Here is a 19,089-nt window from a genome sequence, read left to right as displayed (position 1 = left end):
TGAGTGACCAAAAAATACAATTTCGAATTACTTAGAACATCTATCCAGTCATGGATTGATAGCATGCTTCCCCCATGAAGTAAATAAAGAGTTCCGTTCAAAATTCCATCCAAATTTCCAAGTTTGACAGAAATATTCCCAATTCTGACAAGATACACCTGAAGAAGGTTGGAGGTTACATCAACTGAAACATTGTGAAAATGACACTGAAGTCCACAGAATCCAAACAATACAAATAACCAATCCTCATCTAAAAAATTCTCTTCTCCATGTGACGCGTACAAGTAGAGTTATTAAATTTAAATTCTGTTCTTTCTCTCTGTAGCTTATCCTGATGCTGTACTGAGATGGTACAAAAAGACAAGTAAAGAAAGAACACTTATTCATGACGATGACAAATATGACATCCAGAAATTACAGAGTTCCACCTTAAAATTGGGCGAGACGTGGTACTACTTGAAAGTGAAGAATATTCAAGCAAATGATTTTGGAGATTATTACTGCGAGGGAAGTAACAGCCAAGGCACTGAATATACGACAATCAAATTATTTGGTAAGTTATTGTATCCCGATTTGTTTGTGCCTTTTTTATTACATTTGTTAGCAATTGTCCTGCTAACCCATTTCCAATTCCAAACTATTTTGTCTGCATGTATTGTTTCAAGTCTGCCTAGATCCTTTGTTTTATCGTGTATTAATTTACTCGGTTCTACCAGATCACTGTCTAAAGATACTGGCTTTCTGATCTAAAATGCACCAAGCAAAAATTTCCACATATCACCCATGTAAAACAATTCAGAAAATGGCAGTTCATTCCCTTTTGTCAGAAATATCATTCATAGAATGTGTGAACTAAAGAAAAAATTATAAGGCTGTCCAAACTAAATCCAAGTTCCATTTTTTTTCTTACTCTCCATGTAATAATAAATATATAAAATAAAATGAACCAATTACCAGAAGCATGGTATTGGTTCTATCATTGTTATATTTCTCTGCACAAAGTCAAAGGTTACACAAATGACCCGCTAACAAGTTATCTCCATTCCTGTATGTCCTCTAGCTACCTTAATCACTCCATTTCGGGCCAGTCCATTTAAAGATGCTGCCAACCCCCTCCTTGCACCACAAACGATCACTAAACTAACATCTCTGTGATCACCTTGCATTATTAACCCTTATCCTTGAGTGTCTTTCGGGCCTTGATAAGCAGTAACTTCCTTGTAAAAAAAAAAAAAAAAAAAATTTTTTTTTTTAAATCTGGTTTCTAAATTTATTAACTCAAAATCAGAAATCCTATGTGCGGTCTACTGTCTAAGCAGAAAATGACTTGCCCCTTTCTGAATTGTACCTTTGTGAATCATTTCCAACTATTCTATTGTCATAGCTTTTTTTTTCTTTTACTTCCAACAACTTTTTACTTTTTTTTTTTTTTTTTTTTTTTCTTAAATAAAAGTCACTTCCTAACACACTATGGAGCTTTGACTGAGGCATCCATAGCATCACAGTGAAAACCAGGTCGTAAATTGAAAAATGCTGCCAAATTAGCAAAAATTGCACCATTTCACAAATGCCTAAAAGAATTCACAATTTTTCCTCAAAATCCAATGAATGATTGAAGATTGATTGACAATTATTTGACATATAAGATCGTAAATATTTCTCCACAAGCATAGCTTCTTTTCTAGAACTATCTGCCTGTGGAACACAGTTCCATTAGACTGCTTCCCAGCTATCTACAGCATAGTAACCTTCAAGTCTAATGTAAACAAGTTCTTGTTGAACCATCCCCCTTTAAATAATCAAATTGTATCGAACTTACACCATTAACAATTACTATACTACCATCTGACATTCATTAACCCGAAGCCCCGAGTGGCCTTGGGTCTGATAAGTGGTGACTCCCTTAAAAAAGATAAAAATCCTGTTCATTCTTTTTTTTAGCAAGTTGTCTTAAACATATAATTACAACATCTTGGAACTAAAACAATTGTGACCTTTTGTCTCGATAAAAGAAAGACTGGTTTCTGCTCCCTTGAACAGAGGAGGTTGTGACGATGTCTACTATACCTAAATTTAAATTTTTTGGTTCTTGTGTTTTATGGCACATCAACGCTTTTCAGGTTATTTAATGCAAAAGAGTTTTTTTTTTTTTTTTTTTATATTTCAAGTTCTTCAAATATTTATTCATAATGTTTGGTTTTATTGTTTTGTCGAGGAAACTTTTTATTTTTGAATGTAGTTTTGCAAAGGGGAGGGAAAAATAAAACAATATCAACGTTCAGTACATTTTTGATCCCCAACAAAGAAGGGATTGAACCTAGTAATCTATTTCTATTCATTTATTTGCACTTTTTTAATAACTACGCCTTAGATATCTTTGAAATTTTACACAAACATTAGTAATGGTGAAAGTAAATTTTTCACTTGTGGAGGGGGAATCTGCATCTGGAATTGGTCAAGAAGCCGGTATCTTCAGATAGCCTGATCTGGTAGCACCAGACAAAATTGCCTTGGACAAACATCCAAACTGTATATAGATGGAATATATTTTGTCTTTGTACATGGCTTGCTGCACTTTGCTATATTTTGACTGGTAGTGGAACAATGAATCTGAGTTGTGGATCGATAAAATCAGAACTTTTGAGTCATCTGTATTGCAATCTGAATAACTTTTAGCCTAATTTCCGATTCCTTAAATGATTCTTTTAATTTTTTTTATTTTTAATTTTATTTTCCATTTTCTGGCACTAATGATAAAATGATAGATATTGATTTTAAACTATCCAGAACATTAAAATCGATAGATAATAATGAATTTAGGTAAAAATTGCACTAGAAAAAAATGTCACATTTTTACAGTAATCAAAAAAAAAAAAAAAAAAAAGAATAAGAAAAAAGGAAAAAAAAAAAGGCAACTCTAGAAGTAAATATTTACAAATTTTAAAAGAATCTGAATCGGTTATTGTATCAGAATCAAGAAAAAATTGAAATCGTCCTAAAATTGATTAAAATCAAATTTCTTACTATTTGTATTCTTCAAACTATTTTACTTATTTACTAAGTATTTTATTCATGGCATAGTGGATAAAGTACTTGATAAAATTCAGTGGTAAAGTTACTCTTCTCAAGGTTGAAGGTTCAATCCTTAGTGTGAGTGATATTTAAAATACAATTGCAAGTTATTTAGGATTTCTATGCTGTTGTGACTGATGAGAGGCGAGAGCGGGCTACTTAAACAAGACATTCACGGCAACAAGTGTGCTTTCAAATATACGTCGTCTTGCTGACACTTTACATGGCGTCATTGATATAGGAAATCTGCTACAAACAACGTTGAAATATGGACGAACAAACACAGCAGACATTATTTCAATGGATCCTCAAGCTACAGCAAGAGAACATCACCTTGCGAAGAGACAGCTGAGCAAGTCACTTACAAGGAGACCCAATAGACGTACCAAAGAACCAGACTTGAGTGATGGTGACTGGGTGATATTCATTGACTCCTGGAATAGATACAAAGACTTCTATGCTGTTGTGATTGATGAAATGAGAGCATGCTGCTACCTATGTAGATTAAATAAAGGACTCCATTTGAAATTCTGTGCAGATTCCCCAAGTTCAACAGGAAGATTCCAGAATCTGACGAGCTACACTTGAAGAAGATCAAAGGTTATTTCAACCAAATTATGAAAATATAACCAAAGATAAAACCAGTAGTCTGAAGAATCCAAATAATATGAAAAATTAATCCTCATCTCAAAAATTCACAGAAATTGAAATCAAATTTACTGGCAAAAAAACAATTGCAGCAAGCCATGCAATAAAATTGAAGATATTTACATTTGCAAATGTTTGTTCAACCACTTTCAACCAAGATATGGTCTGCATCATCGCAACCTCTTTTGGAAAGTTGTTCCATAGAGCAGAAACACAGACAGGGAAGACTGCTTTTCTTTTTTGGAAATAAAAGCAGTGATGGTATATCTTTTATGGGTGTCCACGAGACCATAATTGGACTCTTGGGTGAAAACCATCTTCAAAACGTAAATTTAAATTCACGTCCATATTGCACGAGATTTAGATACTCTTTGCATTTTCTGTTGCTCAAGTGAGAACGTTTTTTTTTATATATAGGTTTAAATACAGTCTTATAACAAATGTGTCAGTTTGAATGCTTTTCAGAAAAAACATTTAAGGAAACTACGGACATTTTCGTGTGAGTGGGGGAAAGGGGTGCCTTAATTTCTTTCTGTCAGCCATTTTGTTTTCATGATCTGGACAATCTGCAAGCCAACCCTCATCATTACTAACCAATATTTCTTCTCTTTGGATCAACTACTAATATTTCAGGTGAGATTTTTTCTTTTTACTAATTCAAAACCCTTTCTTTTTATATTTGGGTTATTCAGACTACTGTTCTCATCTTGACTGTTATTCACACAACATTTCAGCTATTACTATCCATTTATGGCTGACTGAACAAGACCATGCTACCTCCATGGATTAAATAGTTCTGTTCAAAATTCTGTATAGATTTCCAAGTTTGACAAAAAGATTTGCATATTTAACAAAATACACCTAAAGAAGTTTGGAGATTACATTGGCCAAAACCTTGTGAATACTCAAGATGAGAACAGTAGTCCAAATAATATAAATCATCAATCCTCATCTAAAAAAATTCAGAAACATACCTTTCCTTTTTTTTTTTTTTTTTTATTGCTTATATTTTGTAACTAGTAAAGTAAGAGTTTGACTTGGAAGGAATTGTCTTTTATACAACAGCCTTTTTATGACTTTTAGCCTTTTTATATAGCAGCCTTTTAGCCTTTTTATATAGCAGCCTTTTAGCCTTTTTATATAGCAGCCTTTTAGCCTTTTTATATAGCAGCCTTTTAGCCTTTTTATATAGCAGCCTTTTAGCCTTTTTATATAGCAGCCTTTTAGCCTTTTTATATAGCAGCCTTTTAGCCTTTTTATATAGCAGCCTTTTAGCCTTTTTATATAGCAGCCTTTTAGTCTTTTTATATAGCAACCATTTAGCCATTGTTTTTTTTTTTACTTTTAACCGTTTTTGACAACCTATATGACTTTTAGCGTTTTATATGACTTTTAGCGTTTTATATGACAGCCCTTTTTATGACAGCCTTTTTATGACTAGCTCTTTTATATAACTTTTAGCTCTTTTATATGACAGCTTTTATATCTTTTAGTCTTTTTTGTATAACTTTTAGCCTTTTCTATAACTTGTAGCCCTGTTATACAGGTGCCCAAAGGTCTTTTTTTGGTATATTACTTGTATAATTTCACCATACACTATAATAACTATCCTATCTATCATTATTATCACTAGTACTACTACTAAACGTTTTTGCATGTATAACTTCCTCATTTCATTAATTGAAGTTAGCATTCAAGTTTTTTTTTATGAAAACAAGAAAAACTGCTAATTATTTTTATTTGCTCTAACATTTTAATTTCTTTTTAACCTGTTTCCGGATTGTCTTGAGTATTATAATTGTAATTGTACTTCTAAAGTTTAAAAACTCAACTGAAATAATATTCCAGTTTAGAAACCAATTATTAACATGAAGAGGATTGTTTTGTTAAATATGATATATTACCACAGTATAATTTAATGAAGATAAAATACCATAAAAATTTAACTTTAAAATCCTATAAATATAAGAATATAAACATAATAAAATAATAATGAGAATAACAATGACGACACCAACAATAATAACAATAATAACGAAGATGATAACAATAATAACAATGGTAACAATAATAACAATGATAACAATAAAAGAATACCAATAATTCTGAACTTATTTTTATTTTATTTTTTACAATCGCAAGTATTTGGATTCTCTCTCTCAAACTATGCTATCTTGAGACAAATTGTACACTGAAAATTAATCATTTTAGTCTATAGAGGGGCCTGTTGGTGTGAGTTGAATGTCCAGATAGAAGATAACCATTTTCTTTAGTCGCCCATTTAAGTAATTACCTGGCAAATTTGGCTTGAACTGCATAAGAGAAAGAAGTCAGCAAGTTCCATTTTGTATTGCCATTTTTTTAGGGGAAGAGGCAAAGAACAAGAGCATGTTCTTAATCTTATCTTATTCAAAAACTGACTTTTCTCTTCCTACTAAGGAAAGACCATGAGTGCGCATGTGCAGTAGTTATATGACCCAGACAAGGCATGAAGCCACTTGATATAAAATGCTAAGTAGAACAAAAGATGATTTTTGCAAAGATAGGAGATGCCTATTGGAATTAGTCTTGAAAAGACCAAAGTTATAGGTAGGAGAAAAACAGTGAGTAGGAAGAGTTCCACAACCTTGCAATTCTTGGAAAGAAGCTACTGGAATAAGAACCTGTGTTAAAAGAGCAAATTAAAGCAAATGTTTCAGAAAAATTTTCTAATAAAACAGAACCCCGAACATGAATGCGAAAATTCGTAAGGAAACTTTGGTACTTTTACAGCTTAAAAAAGGTTATATTGTACATATCTGTTTTGAACTGAAGATCTCCGAAAAAAATTTTTTTCACTTAATTTGATAGAGTAGTTTTTTTTTTTTTTTTTTTTTTTTTTTACAGCGGAAAAACACGATTTTATGATAGCAAAGGCAAACATCTTGTTTTTTTTTTTTTTTGTTTTTTTTTTTGTTTGGAGTTTATAAACGCCACGGCGAGATAACTCCATGTAACGCACCGACACTCCCTCCCATCTTTAATAACTAGCTTTTCTTCCTAAAAATCGAACCTTTTGCTCGGTATCATAGCAAATTGTTTTTTTTTTTCGCTGTAAAATAAAAACTACTTGATAAAATTAAGTGAAATTTATTTTTGGAGAACTTCATTCCATAATGGATACGTACAATTTAAACTTTTTCCGGTATTTTCATTTTTTTTAATGTCTTGACTAAACTGTACAAGTACCGAAACGTTTATCAGAAATAAACCTGTATTTTTTCTTGTCATAATGTCATGTGTAAGAAAGTTCTATCAGAAAAATTAAAAGTAATAAAAACGCATGCATTCGGTTATATTTGCACTTTTTGTTAATATTTTATTCATGTATCAGTTATATATATATATATATATATATATATATATATATATATACTTATTTATTGTTAAATAAACATATTTACATCCCGCTGCTACAAACAGCGATTTGTTTCAATCAAACAACAGATATCATTAGGCAGCGACTTGACTATTCAAATGTTCAGTGAATAATCTTATTCATTGAACATTTGAATAGTCAAGTCGCTGCCTGATGATATCTGTTGTTTGATTGAAACAAATGGCTGTTTGTAGCAGCGGGATGTAAATATGTTTATTTAACAATAAATAAGTATTATTAGCTCTTTTTTATTGAGCACTATCTAACAACCTCGTTGAATTCATTAGTTTATTACTTTTGAATAACAAAAACCCGAGTATATATATATATATATGTCAGTCAGTCAGTCAGTCGTATAGTCAAGCTACGCTGAAGAGGGGTAGGACCCTAAAACACGCGTGTACATAGATTACTGTTTAAAAAAAAAAAAAATTTAAATAAATACGTCCAAATAAAAAGAGGGCGACTTTCTAAGAAAACACTCGATCTCCAAGGTGGAGACGATAACCTTAATATAGTTTTAAAAAATCAACAACAAAATATATATATATATATAGAGAGAGAGATATAACAAAGAAAAAAACATGTTAAAAACACTTTAAGAAAAGTTAAAAACATTTAATTTTCAAAAAGGAAACAAATTAGGTGGATTGTCCTTAATCCACAGAATTTTAAAAGAAATACTTTCCTTCTCATCAGAAGGAAAGAATTAGCAAAATGTGGAATCTGATTTTGCTTGCAAAGTATTTAATGAAACTATAAGTAAGCCATAGAGCTTACTTGGTAAAAATTAGTGAGCAAGAAGAGTTCCACAACCTTGCAATTCTTGGAAAGAAGCTACTGGAATAAGAACCTGCGTGAAAACAGCAAATCGGTGGAGATCGAGTCAAACAAGCTTGAACAAAGGATGCAAGGAATAGATCAGACAATTCTGAAGAACACGTGCCATAACATTATTTATAATAAAGACTGACTAGCAATATCATGGTTTGCAGTGAAGAAGAGTGGGGTCAATCAAATTACAAAAGTTTGATATGCCTGTTTTCAGCAAATCAGCTACAACCTAACATTACTCAAGAGATTATGTGTAGATATGGAAGAAATAGACCTGCCATGCAAATTCTACAAGTGTACAGTATGATAAATCTCATGTTTTTTGGTTTTTTAAAATACAAGTCAACTTTATTTTAATTTTTTATTATTATAGCAATTGTTTTAGTTTCTATTTGTTGGCTCAAAGCCAATGTGTGCTGTTTGGTAGTCAGCAAGCCAAGTCTCTGTTATTTACTAAAACAAACGGTTTTTTATGAATTTGCGTTTTCTCATCTTCTCTATATGGGATCATTTGGCTTTTCTTTCTTCTCTTCTTCTGAATCTTTCTTTCTTTCTTCTGAAATCCTTCTCCCTTTCTCTCTCTTCCTTTGAAATTTTTTTTCTTTCTCTTTATTTTTAAAGAAAATCTGTTATCGGCTAAATCAAGATAAACAAAACATTTTTTTCTACATTCTTAAACTTTGCTATCAAAACTAAACCAACAAAGAAAAACAAAGCTTGTATAAAATTCTTTTTCGACATAAGACATGACTAACTGCCGAGATTTCCAGGGACATTAGTTAGATATTTTGTCGCCAACTGTCAGTTTTATTGAGATTCGTTTTTTTTGTTTTTTTTTATATATGCAGAAATTTGGGACATCTGGAATTTTTAACCAGTGTCAACAACACCTGACTCGCCGTGGTTGTCCAGCAAGCTAGTTTGGAATCACCCGGCATCAGAAACTTTTTTTTTTTTAATTTTTTTTTAAAAGCTTTGTTTTTCATTTTTATTTTACATTGTTTTTAATTATATATTTTTTCTGCATTTTGTTATTTCAGAAACCTTTGAATGCCAAGGACCCAACTGCCCTTCAACATACAACAGCAAAGCTGCAAGAATTCACTCTTACTTTATTATCCTTGTGACTTTAGGAGTCTCTGTTTCGTGCTTTTCTCAGAACTGAACAAAATAAGCTTTTCCTGTTGAATAGTCTTCAGAAGTTAACTTTCTATGGAAGCAGTATTCCAATAAAGATGGATGTATGGGTGCTATGTAGTCAGGGCCAGATCACGTCTTTTAGAGTCCCTAAGCACTTAAAACTTTGGTGCCCTATGTGTGTCATTCGAAATATAAACACCATAAACTACACAAGATATTATCCATCGAAATTAATCAAAACTATCAGTAAGAAAGAAAACAACTTTTAGTTACATTTAAAAGTTTTCTCCTGATTTTTTTTTTTTTAACTGCAAATTTTTGCCCAAATCCTCAAAATTAATCTTACACATCAGTTTGTATATTACATAATAAACTATATAAAATTGTATCCATTGAAATAAAACAAAACTCCCAGTGGGGGCGGGGGAGGGGGTATTTTTGTGTACATTCACTTACTTAGAAAAATTTTCTCCTGAATTAAAATCCTGACTCTTGTTTTTACATACTTTTGTTTCACTGAATTTATTGAGCACATTTGAATGAAACTGCTGAAGCTCAGCTGAGAAATTACTGTTGAAATCTTCTGGGTAGTCATCAATATGCTTTTGACAGCTCTGAGAATATCTTTCTGTATTAACAGATGAAGAGATATTTTGTGGCAGTGGTACATGACTGAGGAAAGAAAATATCTCTTTATATAATTTTTTTAACCGTTTAGAGATGTACATATAAAAATATGAATTTATTTTATTCAATGAAAAATATTTCATTGAATAAAATTATTTTTTGAATTCGTTGTATTGATTTTATAAATTTTCTAAAAAAATTTTAGTTAACAATTTTCTGATCTATAAACTTCAAAAATTCAACTTAATTAAAAAAAAATTTTTTTTAAATGCAGAAAATTTTTTATGGTGTATGTGTTTATGAAACGAAAATGTCATATTTCAAAAATTATATGAATTGATCAAGTAGGTTTTTGTTTGTTTGTTTTTACTAAGAAAATCAAATTTTACATTTTTTTTTTTTTTTTTTTTTTTTTTTTTTTTTACAATATTTCACAGCCATTACAAATTGATTAAAACAAACAAAAAAATTATCAGTCAGTTGTCTATCTTGATTTCTTAAACATGGTGGAACCGTCTTGCTTCCTCATAAAATTCGATTATCTAAATAATAAATGAAATTAAAAAAAAATTTGTTTATCTAAATAATAATAAAAAAATACTTGATCCATTTACGGGATTTTGGAAATCTGACATTTTCGTTCTGTGATGAGTATGTACATCATAAAAAAAATTTCTTTATTTTTGCTATTTTAATAAAGTTGAATTCTGAACAAGCACCAAAACTTATGATTATTTAACTTTGAGAAGTCAGTTGTTTTGTTTTATTTTGTCAAATTTGAATGAATTACCTCCCTTGGATTTCATAGTGTGCTAGACACACAACATGTATATATAAAAATAAAAAATATGATGTACTTTCGTTTCATGTAGAGTTTTATGTTTATTAAGACTAGCCATCATTCCACAATTATTGATGTAAGTTTTGTGTCCATGCAAATCTGTGGATTTAATGTCACCATTTTAAATGAAATATTTTGGTTTTCTTTTTAATAACACCCCATTCTAATAACATACCATTCTAATAACATCCCGTTCTAATAACATCCCGTTCTAATAACATACCGTTTTAATAACATCCCGTTCTAATAACATACCATTCCGAGATTTCCAGGGACATTAGTCAGACATTTTGTCGCCAACTGTAATTCTAATAACATACCGTTCTAATAACATACCGTTCTAATAACATACTGTTCTAATAACATGTATTTTTGGATGTGAAGATGAACAACATAAGTAAGGAAGACCTAACATCAAAAAAATTAATATGGAGCAAAAACTTGATCTGATATTCGGAATGTTTCAGTTCTTGTTTTGTTTTTTTTTTTGTTTTTTAAGGGAGGTGATGTTTGATCAATACTGCTGGGGTACCATGATATAGAATGCTGTTTTGTTTTTAAATCCCTCAAAACTGTTTGGCATGATAAACAACTAATGATCCCTACAATATTAGGACTAGTGTAAGTTCTTGAAAACAAACTAATACAGTGACGGCAAGAGATAATTCACAAGTGTAGAATAATCAAAAGAACTGTGTTAGTCAATAACACACAACAACAACAACAACAATAATAATAATAGCAGCAACACTTACCAAGGGTCCAGCTCATGCACAAGACAGACATCAGATTGAGCTGGACTGAGGGCTTGTATTTATGTACAAGCATATCCAATCAGGTGATTCAGCCAATCACAATCCAAGGAATAGACTGGCCCATGTGTGCACAATGGAATCTCCCATTGTGTCATAAATAGTTCTCCTCTTTCACGAGAAGTAATTTTAGTCTTTGTCAAGTTATCCACAACTTGAACGCTGACCGAAAGTCCACTACACAATTCAACATGGCGCTACGAACAGGATTCGAGACAGAAGATTGGGAAGACTATTTCCTCAAAGTAGGCATTGCTGCCGATTCCGCCAAGAGCTACGCTGCAACTTTTGTGAAGGAAAAACTGAGGAAAGAAAACCTTCAAGTAATGGATTGAGCCATGCTAAGAGAATTGGGAATCACAACAATGGGAGAAGCTCTGTCTATCCTTCGACAAGCCAAGGAGCCCGCTACCCAGACCACCTATGCTAAGGCACCAGCTGCCAGGCCTCCCCAACTTCATCTCGAAATGACCCCTCAACAATTCAGAAAATTTCGGATTGACTGGGAAGTATTCACCAGAATAACGGACATGCCAACTTCTCAGGCCAATACCCAGTTATACAGTTGCGCTGATGAATCCGTTCAAAACGCAATCATAAATACGTACCCTAAGTTCTTCACCACCAACCCAGACAAGCTGCTAGAGATGACAGAAGCATTGGTAACTCAAAAATCAAATCCCATGGTCCATCGGATGACATTTGCAGCTATATCACAGCATGAAGATGAACCCATCCAACAATACCTTGTTCATCTTAGGTCCACGGCCATAGACTGTAATTTTTCATGCCCCAACTGCGATCACGACATGTCCGACATTTACATCAAGGACCAATTTATCAAAGGGATATCGAATGATACGCTTCAGACCGATCTACTGGCAAAAGCCTGCACCAACCCCAATACCAAGTGCAGCACTAGGACCAACAATTCCCTCAAGCGATACTACATTCTTGCATCTCCCACTATCTCCCTGTAATAGCACATACACAGCAACCAAACCCCAACAACAAACCACACATATATCCCCACGCTTTCGATCAAGGATTCCCCGAGCTCTTTCTAGGTTACTACCACACAACAAACTAGGCCTAAAAGAGAGATACACCTCTCGCACAACCCAGCCTACTCGTGGGGGGTGGGGGAAGAGGGGAGATGTAGAATAATCAAAAGAACTGTGTTAGTCAATAACACACAACAACAACAACAACAATAATAATAATAGCAGCAACACTTACCAAGGGTCCAGCTCATGCACAAGACAGACATCAGATTGAGCTGGACTGAGGGCTTGTATTTATGTACAAGCATATCCAATCAGGTGATTCAGCCAATCACAATCCAAGGAATAGACTGGCCCATGTGTGCACAATGGAATCTCCCATTGTGCCATAAATAGTTCTCCTCTTTCATGAGAAGTAACTTTAGTCTTTGTCTGACTACGACTTCATCGTTCGAGTTACATGGTTAAAAATTTGTTGGTTCGTATATTGTTATTCTGCGCGTTATATTGTTAATATTTTGTTATCACCTTGTTAAATTTGTTATTGCTTATCTTCTTCTTCCCCCGGCACCACTTTTTCAATTACCGGACTCTTTTTTTTTTTTTTTTTTTGGACTGTTATCTTTCTCTCCTCTTGTTATACGCCGGCCATGGCATCTGCCAGCTGTGTGCCGACGGTTGAGGTGAAGGAAGATGAGGCATTAGGTGGATGGACAAAGCCACCAAAAGTAAAAATTGATGTAGTTAAATTTGTCGAAGACGCAAAGAAATGTGTTGAATTTACAACAGAAACGGGTATTAAGTTGGAACAACCGCGGTTACAGGAGTTTGCTAAAAGGACTATTTCTCTATTTGTAATAGACCGCAAAACAAAAAAACTAATAAGGTCAACGAAAGATGTTGTCACCAAATTAATTGCATCAGCAGGTTTAAGAGCTGAGCGGATTACAAAATGTAAAGGATATAACACATGGGCAGCTCTGTTTAAGACGGAAGACGAATGCGTAGCTATGACAAAAAAAGAAATTATTACCAACGAGTACGTTCTGAGGATGGAATACTTAGGAAGGCGAAGAACTACAGTGTCCATTTTTGAAGTTCCTGGTGCTGTCCCCGGGGAATACCTAGCCGCTTTCTTACTTAAGTTTGGGGACATAACCGGTATAGAAGAAGACCATTATAATGGAGTATGGACTTTTGACATTCTGCTTAATGCAGAAGCATTTTTACGTATACCTTACTACCTGGAGGCTGGAGTAGAGAAGCTGCCAATCGTGGTCGCAGGCAGAAGACCAGCATGTTGGATATGTGGGGAAGTCGGCCATCTCACTTACACATGCCCCAAAAGGAAGCCAGCCGTAAAAGTTATCCCTACAAATGAACGGAAAATAGGTTATGTAGAACCTAAGGACAATTCCCAGACACCAGCAGAAGAGAAAAATGAAATCACACCTGAGGAGTTTGAAAAGACTTTTAATTCAGAAAAACAATCCCCCAAAAAGAAGGACAACTGGACACTCATCCCTCTTTCAAAAAAATCCCCACCCAAGACTTATGCTAAGTCCCTCTCTAAAGAAGAGAAAATTGAAATTAGGACAAGTAAAGACCCAGGGGGCAATAAATTCAAAACCCTACTGAAACTAAAAGAAACTCTTGATGAGAAAAGGAGAAAATCGGAGGAGAAAGAGTTCCCTGAATCCCTTTTCCCTGAAAAACCGACCTCAAAAGAAAAGCAAATCCCTCGCAAAGCCCCCCCTCTTACTAAAGCTTCTCTGCCCCATAGAGACACCAAAATGACATCTCTAGGTTCTCCCTCCAAAAAGACCCCCAAACCGTCACCATTCTGCTCGCCAAACAACACGCCCAAGAACACCCCTCCCCCTTCTCCAATGAAAACAGACATGCCCCCTCCTCCCCCCTCAGATAAGAAAAGACATAGAAGCCCCTCTGTAGAGACTGAATCAAGGAAAAAAAAACAACAACCCTTCTTTAATGGGAAGGATGTGTGCAAAATCACGGCAGAAGTAGAGACCATAATGAAGTCCCATAGCAGGAAAGATTACAGAAACCTCCTCGCTTTCAAATCATACCAAAAAAAAGACATTACTAACCCTGAAAATTTTAAAACAAACCACATACTAACAGTTGTCAGGAAACGCGAGGAGGCCAAAGGACTATGGACTATGCTGGAGGAAGCAAACTCTGCTTTCAACCTTTATCCTCCAGCAGCCTATTTCAACGACAACGAATTAATCGAAATTAGAAAACGATGTGTTGGACGGGTCCCCATCAAACTCCATCCTTCACTTTATAGGGCAGTTAAACTAACCTTCCCCCTAGACATCGGCGGTCTGTCCCCTGACGGGTCTATCACCACTGAGATGACCACTGGATCATTGGGGACAGCTGTCGGTGTCTTGACACCGTCTATGTTTGATTAGGTTTCTCAACCCTAAGTAACTCAAGATGGCTTCCTTAAGATTAGCTAGTTTAAATGTCCGAGGGTTGAGGGACGCCTCTCGTAAACTTCGAGTTGCACGCGACCTTCAACGCCTTGGTGTGGATATTTGTTGTATACAGGAAACTCACTTCATTCCTAGTGATTATCAGGGTGTGCTCCTTAGAGACTTTCAGCTCTATTCAGCACATTATGATACCCATGCAAGGGGGGTTACCTGGCTAGTTAAGCGCACTCTTGATGCGTCGTGTGACCCTATTTATGCAGATCCAGAGGGAAGATTGCTCGTTCTAGATGTTACCGTAAAGGATGTGGCATTTCGTTTTATTGGGGTTTATGCACCCAATAACCATGCTGAGCTAGTTTCCTTTTTTCGGCGAATCGAGCCTTTCATGAATTCGTCTCGACGGTTAGTTTTAGCGGGAGACTGGAACGCGGTCCTGGATCCCGAGTTAGATCGCGGGGTTAATACCAGAAGGGATACTAATCAGAACCGGGATGCTAAAGCGTTTCGAGACTTTGTCGACAAGTTTGATCTTGTCGATAAATTTCGGAACGAAAAACCCGGGGATTTAGCATGGACTTGGACAGGTAGACGCGGCTCCGATTCGGTGCAACTTTCGAGTTACATCGATCGGTTCTTAGTTAGGAGAGTCGACTTAGGGCTTTTAGACTGTCCAAGTTTTCATAGTATAGTTTATTCGGACCACAGGCTTGTCCGGGTTCGAGTAAACTTAGATAGTGTTAAACCTAGGATGGCTAGTTACTGGAAGTTCAACACGTCGTTGTTCGATGTGAAGGACTTCCGGGAACAGCTTCTACTAACAATACAGAGGGAATTGACGGGGGCTATCATCGGGAATAAGTGGTGGGGCAACCTTAAAAAAGTCATTAGGTCCTTCGCTGCTGATTTTAGTCGCCGGCTCAAACGTAGTTCTAGAGCAGCGAAAGCGGCGCTAGAAGATAGATTAGAAAGGGCGGTGGAGGAGGGGGATAGTGCTAGCTATACTGTAGTTAAGGCTGAACTGGACTCCTTGGATAACAGGGAGGACCAGGGAGTATTAGTTAGGGCTAGATTAAAAAGAGCGCCAAACGAGGCAACAAACATGGCCGCGTCATTGCGTGCGGAGGAGTTTCGACGTTCTGCAGATCGACACATCGCCAGTGTCACATTGCCGGACGGACGAACCGTAACTTCAAACGACGGAATCTTGGAGGGTTTTCGGACTCATTTTCAGGAACTTTTTACCAAGGAGCCCGGTCTGACTATTGAACAGTTTGACACCTATTTAGCCGACTTTTCTCGCCTGGAGGCGACCGAAGCAGCTAGGTGTGAAGGTAGCATAAAAGAGGAAGAAGTCATTGAGGCCTTGAAACAGGTCGGGCTAGACAGGACCCCTGGGATAGATGGTCTGCCCTACGAGGTGTATTTGAGGCTGTCGCCCATTTTTATCCCTTTGCTGACCGTACTTTTTAACTCCTGGTTTAGGAACGGGTGCATACCTCAGTACTTTACCAGGGGGATCATTAAATTGTTACGCAAAGATAAAAATGGAGGGGATGGGATAGGTAATTTCCGGCCCTTAACGATGTTAAACACAGAGTTAAAGATTTTGGCCAAGATCTTAGCAAATCGTCTGCAGATTGTCTTACACCATCTAATAAGTCCTGAACAGACTTGTTCTGTTAAGGGTCGGACGATTCAAGACAATTTGCACACGATACGCTTGATCGTAGAAAAAGTCGACACAGAAGCCGCGCTGATCAACTTAGATCAGTCCAAAGCATTCGACAGAGTAGACCATCATTACCTAGAGGCTGTTCTTCGCTCGGCTGGGTTTGGTCCCCAGTTTCACTCTTGGATTTGCCTCTTGTATGCCAACCCTGGTGCTATGGTAGAAGTGAATGGGGTGAGGTCGAAACCCTTCATGTTAACAAGATCGATCCGTCAAGGTTGTCCGTTATCCCCAATGTTATATGTGCTGGCGCTTGAGCCATATTTGCGCCAGCTTCGGGTGAATCCGGTCCTTCGCGGGATTACTTTGCCAGGTGGCTCTACCCCGGTAAAGTATACCGCCTATGCTGACGACGTGACTGTGCTTGTAACGAGCAGTGCCGAGATTAGAGTCGTTGACATAGAAACAAGTCGGTATGCCAAGGTCACAGGGGCCATAATTAACTACGTTAAGTCTATTGGCTTACGTATCGGTGCCTGGAGGGGTATGCCCCTTCAGGGACCCTTTGGTTGGACTGATGGGCCATGCAAGTTACTCGGCGTCTGGTTTGGCCCCGGTCTCCAGCTGGAGAAAAATTGGTCGGAGGTATTGGAAGCGGTCAAGGTCGCATCTCATTTGTGGGCCTTGAGAAATCTGTCTTTGAAGGTTCGGGCGGAGGTATGCAATTCTCATATCTACCCCCTGATCCTTTACCGTCTATCAGTACTTCCACTCCCGGAGACCACACTAGTTGATCTGGTGCGTGCTCTTTTTGCATTCTTATGGCGCGGAAAGCAAGCCATGGTTACTCGGGAAGTCTGTTACCTGCATCCGTCTGAAGGCGGTCTGGGTATGCCTAGTGTGCAAATACTTAGACACACTCTTAGGCTGATATACCTGGATCGAATGTGTACACCAAGTGAGGGAAACGGTGTCTTCTGGATAGAAGACACTAAGAAAGCCTTTCAGGCTTTGGAGAGTGTACATTCGGCTGGAGGGGAGGCACACAAGTTGTTCCGAAACGAGTGCCCTTTCTATCGCGAGTGTCGGCAGGTCTTGAGATTTCTTCTACGGGTCCAAGAAAGCCTCTCTGACACCCAGCTGTTGTCTCGCAAGGCGCTATATCGGGCCTTAGTGAGGGGATCCGTTCGAGACGAAAAGATTGAGGAGTTCGGTTTTACGAAGGAGGAGCGCCGCTTTATATGGCCTTGGGCGCCTGGGTCGAGCTGCTTCGATAATTACGAGGCATCACTCACCTGGCTGGTAATACGAAATGCCCTCTGGGTCGGCAAAAGACTTTACGCAGCGGGTTTTACGGAGACACCCAATTGTGTCCGATGCGGAGAATGGGAGGAAGACCTTGATCATGCTTTCTTCCACTGCGCCATTGTTCGACCGTTGTGTGAGTTAGTTGAAGGCTTCACGGTTCGCATGCTGAGCGAGCGGTTTTTTGTGCTGGAGTCGGTTTCCCCGTGCTGCAACTGGGCACCGACCATGAAGAAAGAAGAACGCTATGTTTTTCTGTGTTTACTAGCAGTTATGAGAGGCGTGATTTGGACGACGCGACAGAAGGAGGTTTACGGAGGTGAGACCTTCACTGCTCTCCAGCTTGTCCTCATTTTCAAATATCGATTGAAAATGCGAATTAAGCTGGAGAAGGTGAAACTCACTCCTGTGAATTTCAACGACAGGTGGGTGAAAGTTTTGCGATTATGTAAAGTTAATGGAGCTAATCTTGAATTTCTTTTTTGAGTGCCTTAGGTTTTTTTTAAGGATTTTGGGTGACTTGATCAAACATAGACATGCATCGGACCTCCTAGAGTAGGCTAGTTAGGCATTTTTGTTCGATTTTTAACTTAGCTAGAGTATGCATGCTATCATCGCCCCAATCCCCTTTTTTTTTTCCCCCCACTTTTGGTTCGATAACCCCCAATCCCGGCCCCTTAGGTGACGGATAAACTGTTTTGCCAGAGATGTGGGCCATTTTTGTTGTGTTTGAATAAAGTCAGTTTTCGTGGGACCCACATCTTTTCGACTGGCAAAACTTTTTATACGCCACAATTAGTAGTGAGGGGGTTCTTTTTACTAACCACCTTTTAGCATTGTATATTTTTCATCCAATTTTGTAAATAAGATTTTTATCCCCAACCCCCCCACATCATGTATATATATTTGTAACTTTCGGGGTTTAAGTAGGATGTCCACAGAGTGATTCTGGTATTTTGGTGAAAGAGTCTAGTTAAGTTAACGTTATGTTAGTTAGGTCAACATTAACCCCCACCCCCCTTTTTCGGCCTTGTGCCACATTTTTATTTGTGTAATTTTATTTTATCAAATAAAATAAATATTAACTTTAGTCTTTGTCAAGTTATCCACAACTTGAACGCTGACCGAAAGTCCACTACACAATTCAACAACAAGCAAAGGAGTTTTCCTGTTGCTACACTTGGGAAAAGAGAATAAAAAAAAAAAAAAAAATTTATATATCGAACGTGGCAACACGGTCCCTGAACAATTTTG

General features: G+C 36.6%; 1 protein-coding gene across 1 annotated transcript in view; it reads left to right on the top strand.

Annotated features, from left to right (window-relative positions):
- LOC145278043 (lachesin-like) overlaps window positions 1-10,600 on the top strand; it is a 62,020-nt gene extending 51,420 nt beyond the window's left edge. The window contains exons 6-7 of the mRNA XM_080130265.1: window positions 326-553; window positions 9,013-10,600. Of these exons, the coding sequence (XP_079986391.1) occupies window positions 326-553; window positions 9,013-9,137 (353 nt within the window). The 3' untranslated portion in view covers window positions 9,138-10,600. The remainder of the gene's footprint in view (window positions 1-325; window positions 554-9,012) is intronic.
- Window positions 10,601-19,089: the final 8,489 nt, after the last annotated feature.

The sequence above is a fragment of the Euprymna scolopes genome, chromosome 6, assembly GCF_053919585.1.
Source record: "Euprymna scolopes isolate OS-2025 chromosome 6, ASM5391958v1, whole genome shotgun sequence".
Lineage (NCBI taxonomy): Eukaryota > Metazoa > Mollusca > Cephalopoda > Sepiida > Sepiolidae > Euprymna > Euprymna scolopes.
Note: the sequence above shows the minus strand (reverse complement) of the source record. Positions and strands in the feature narration are given on the sequence as shown.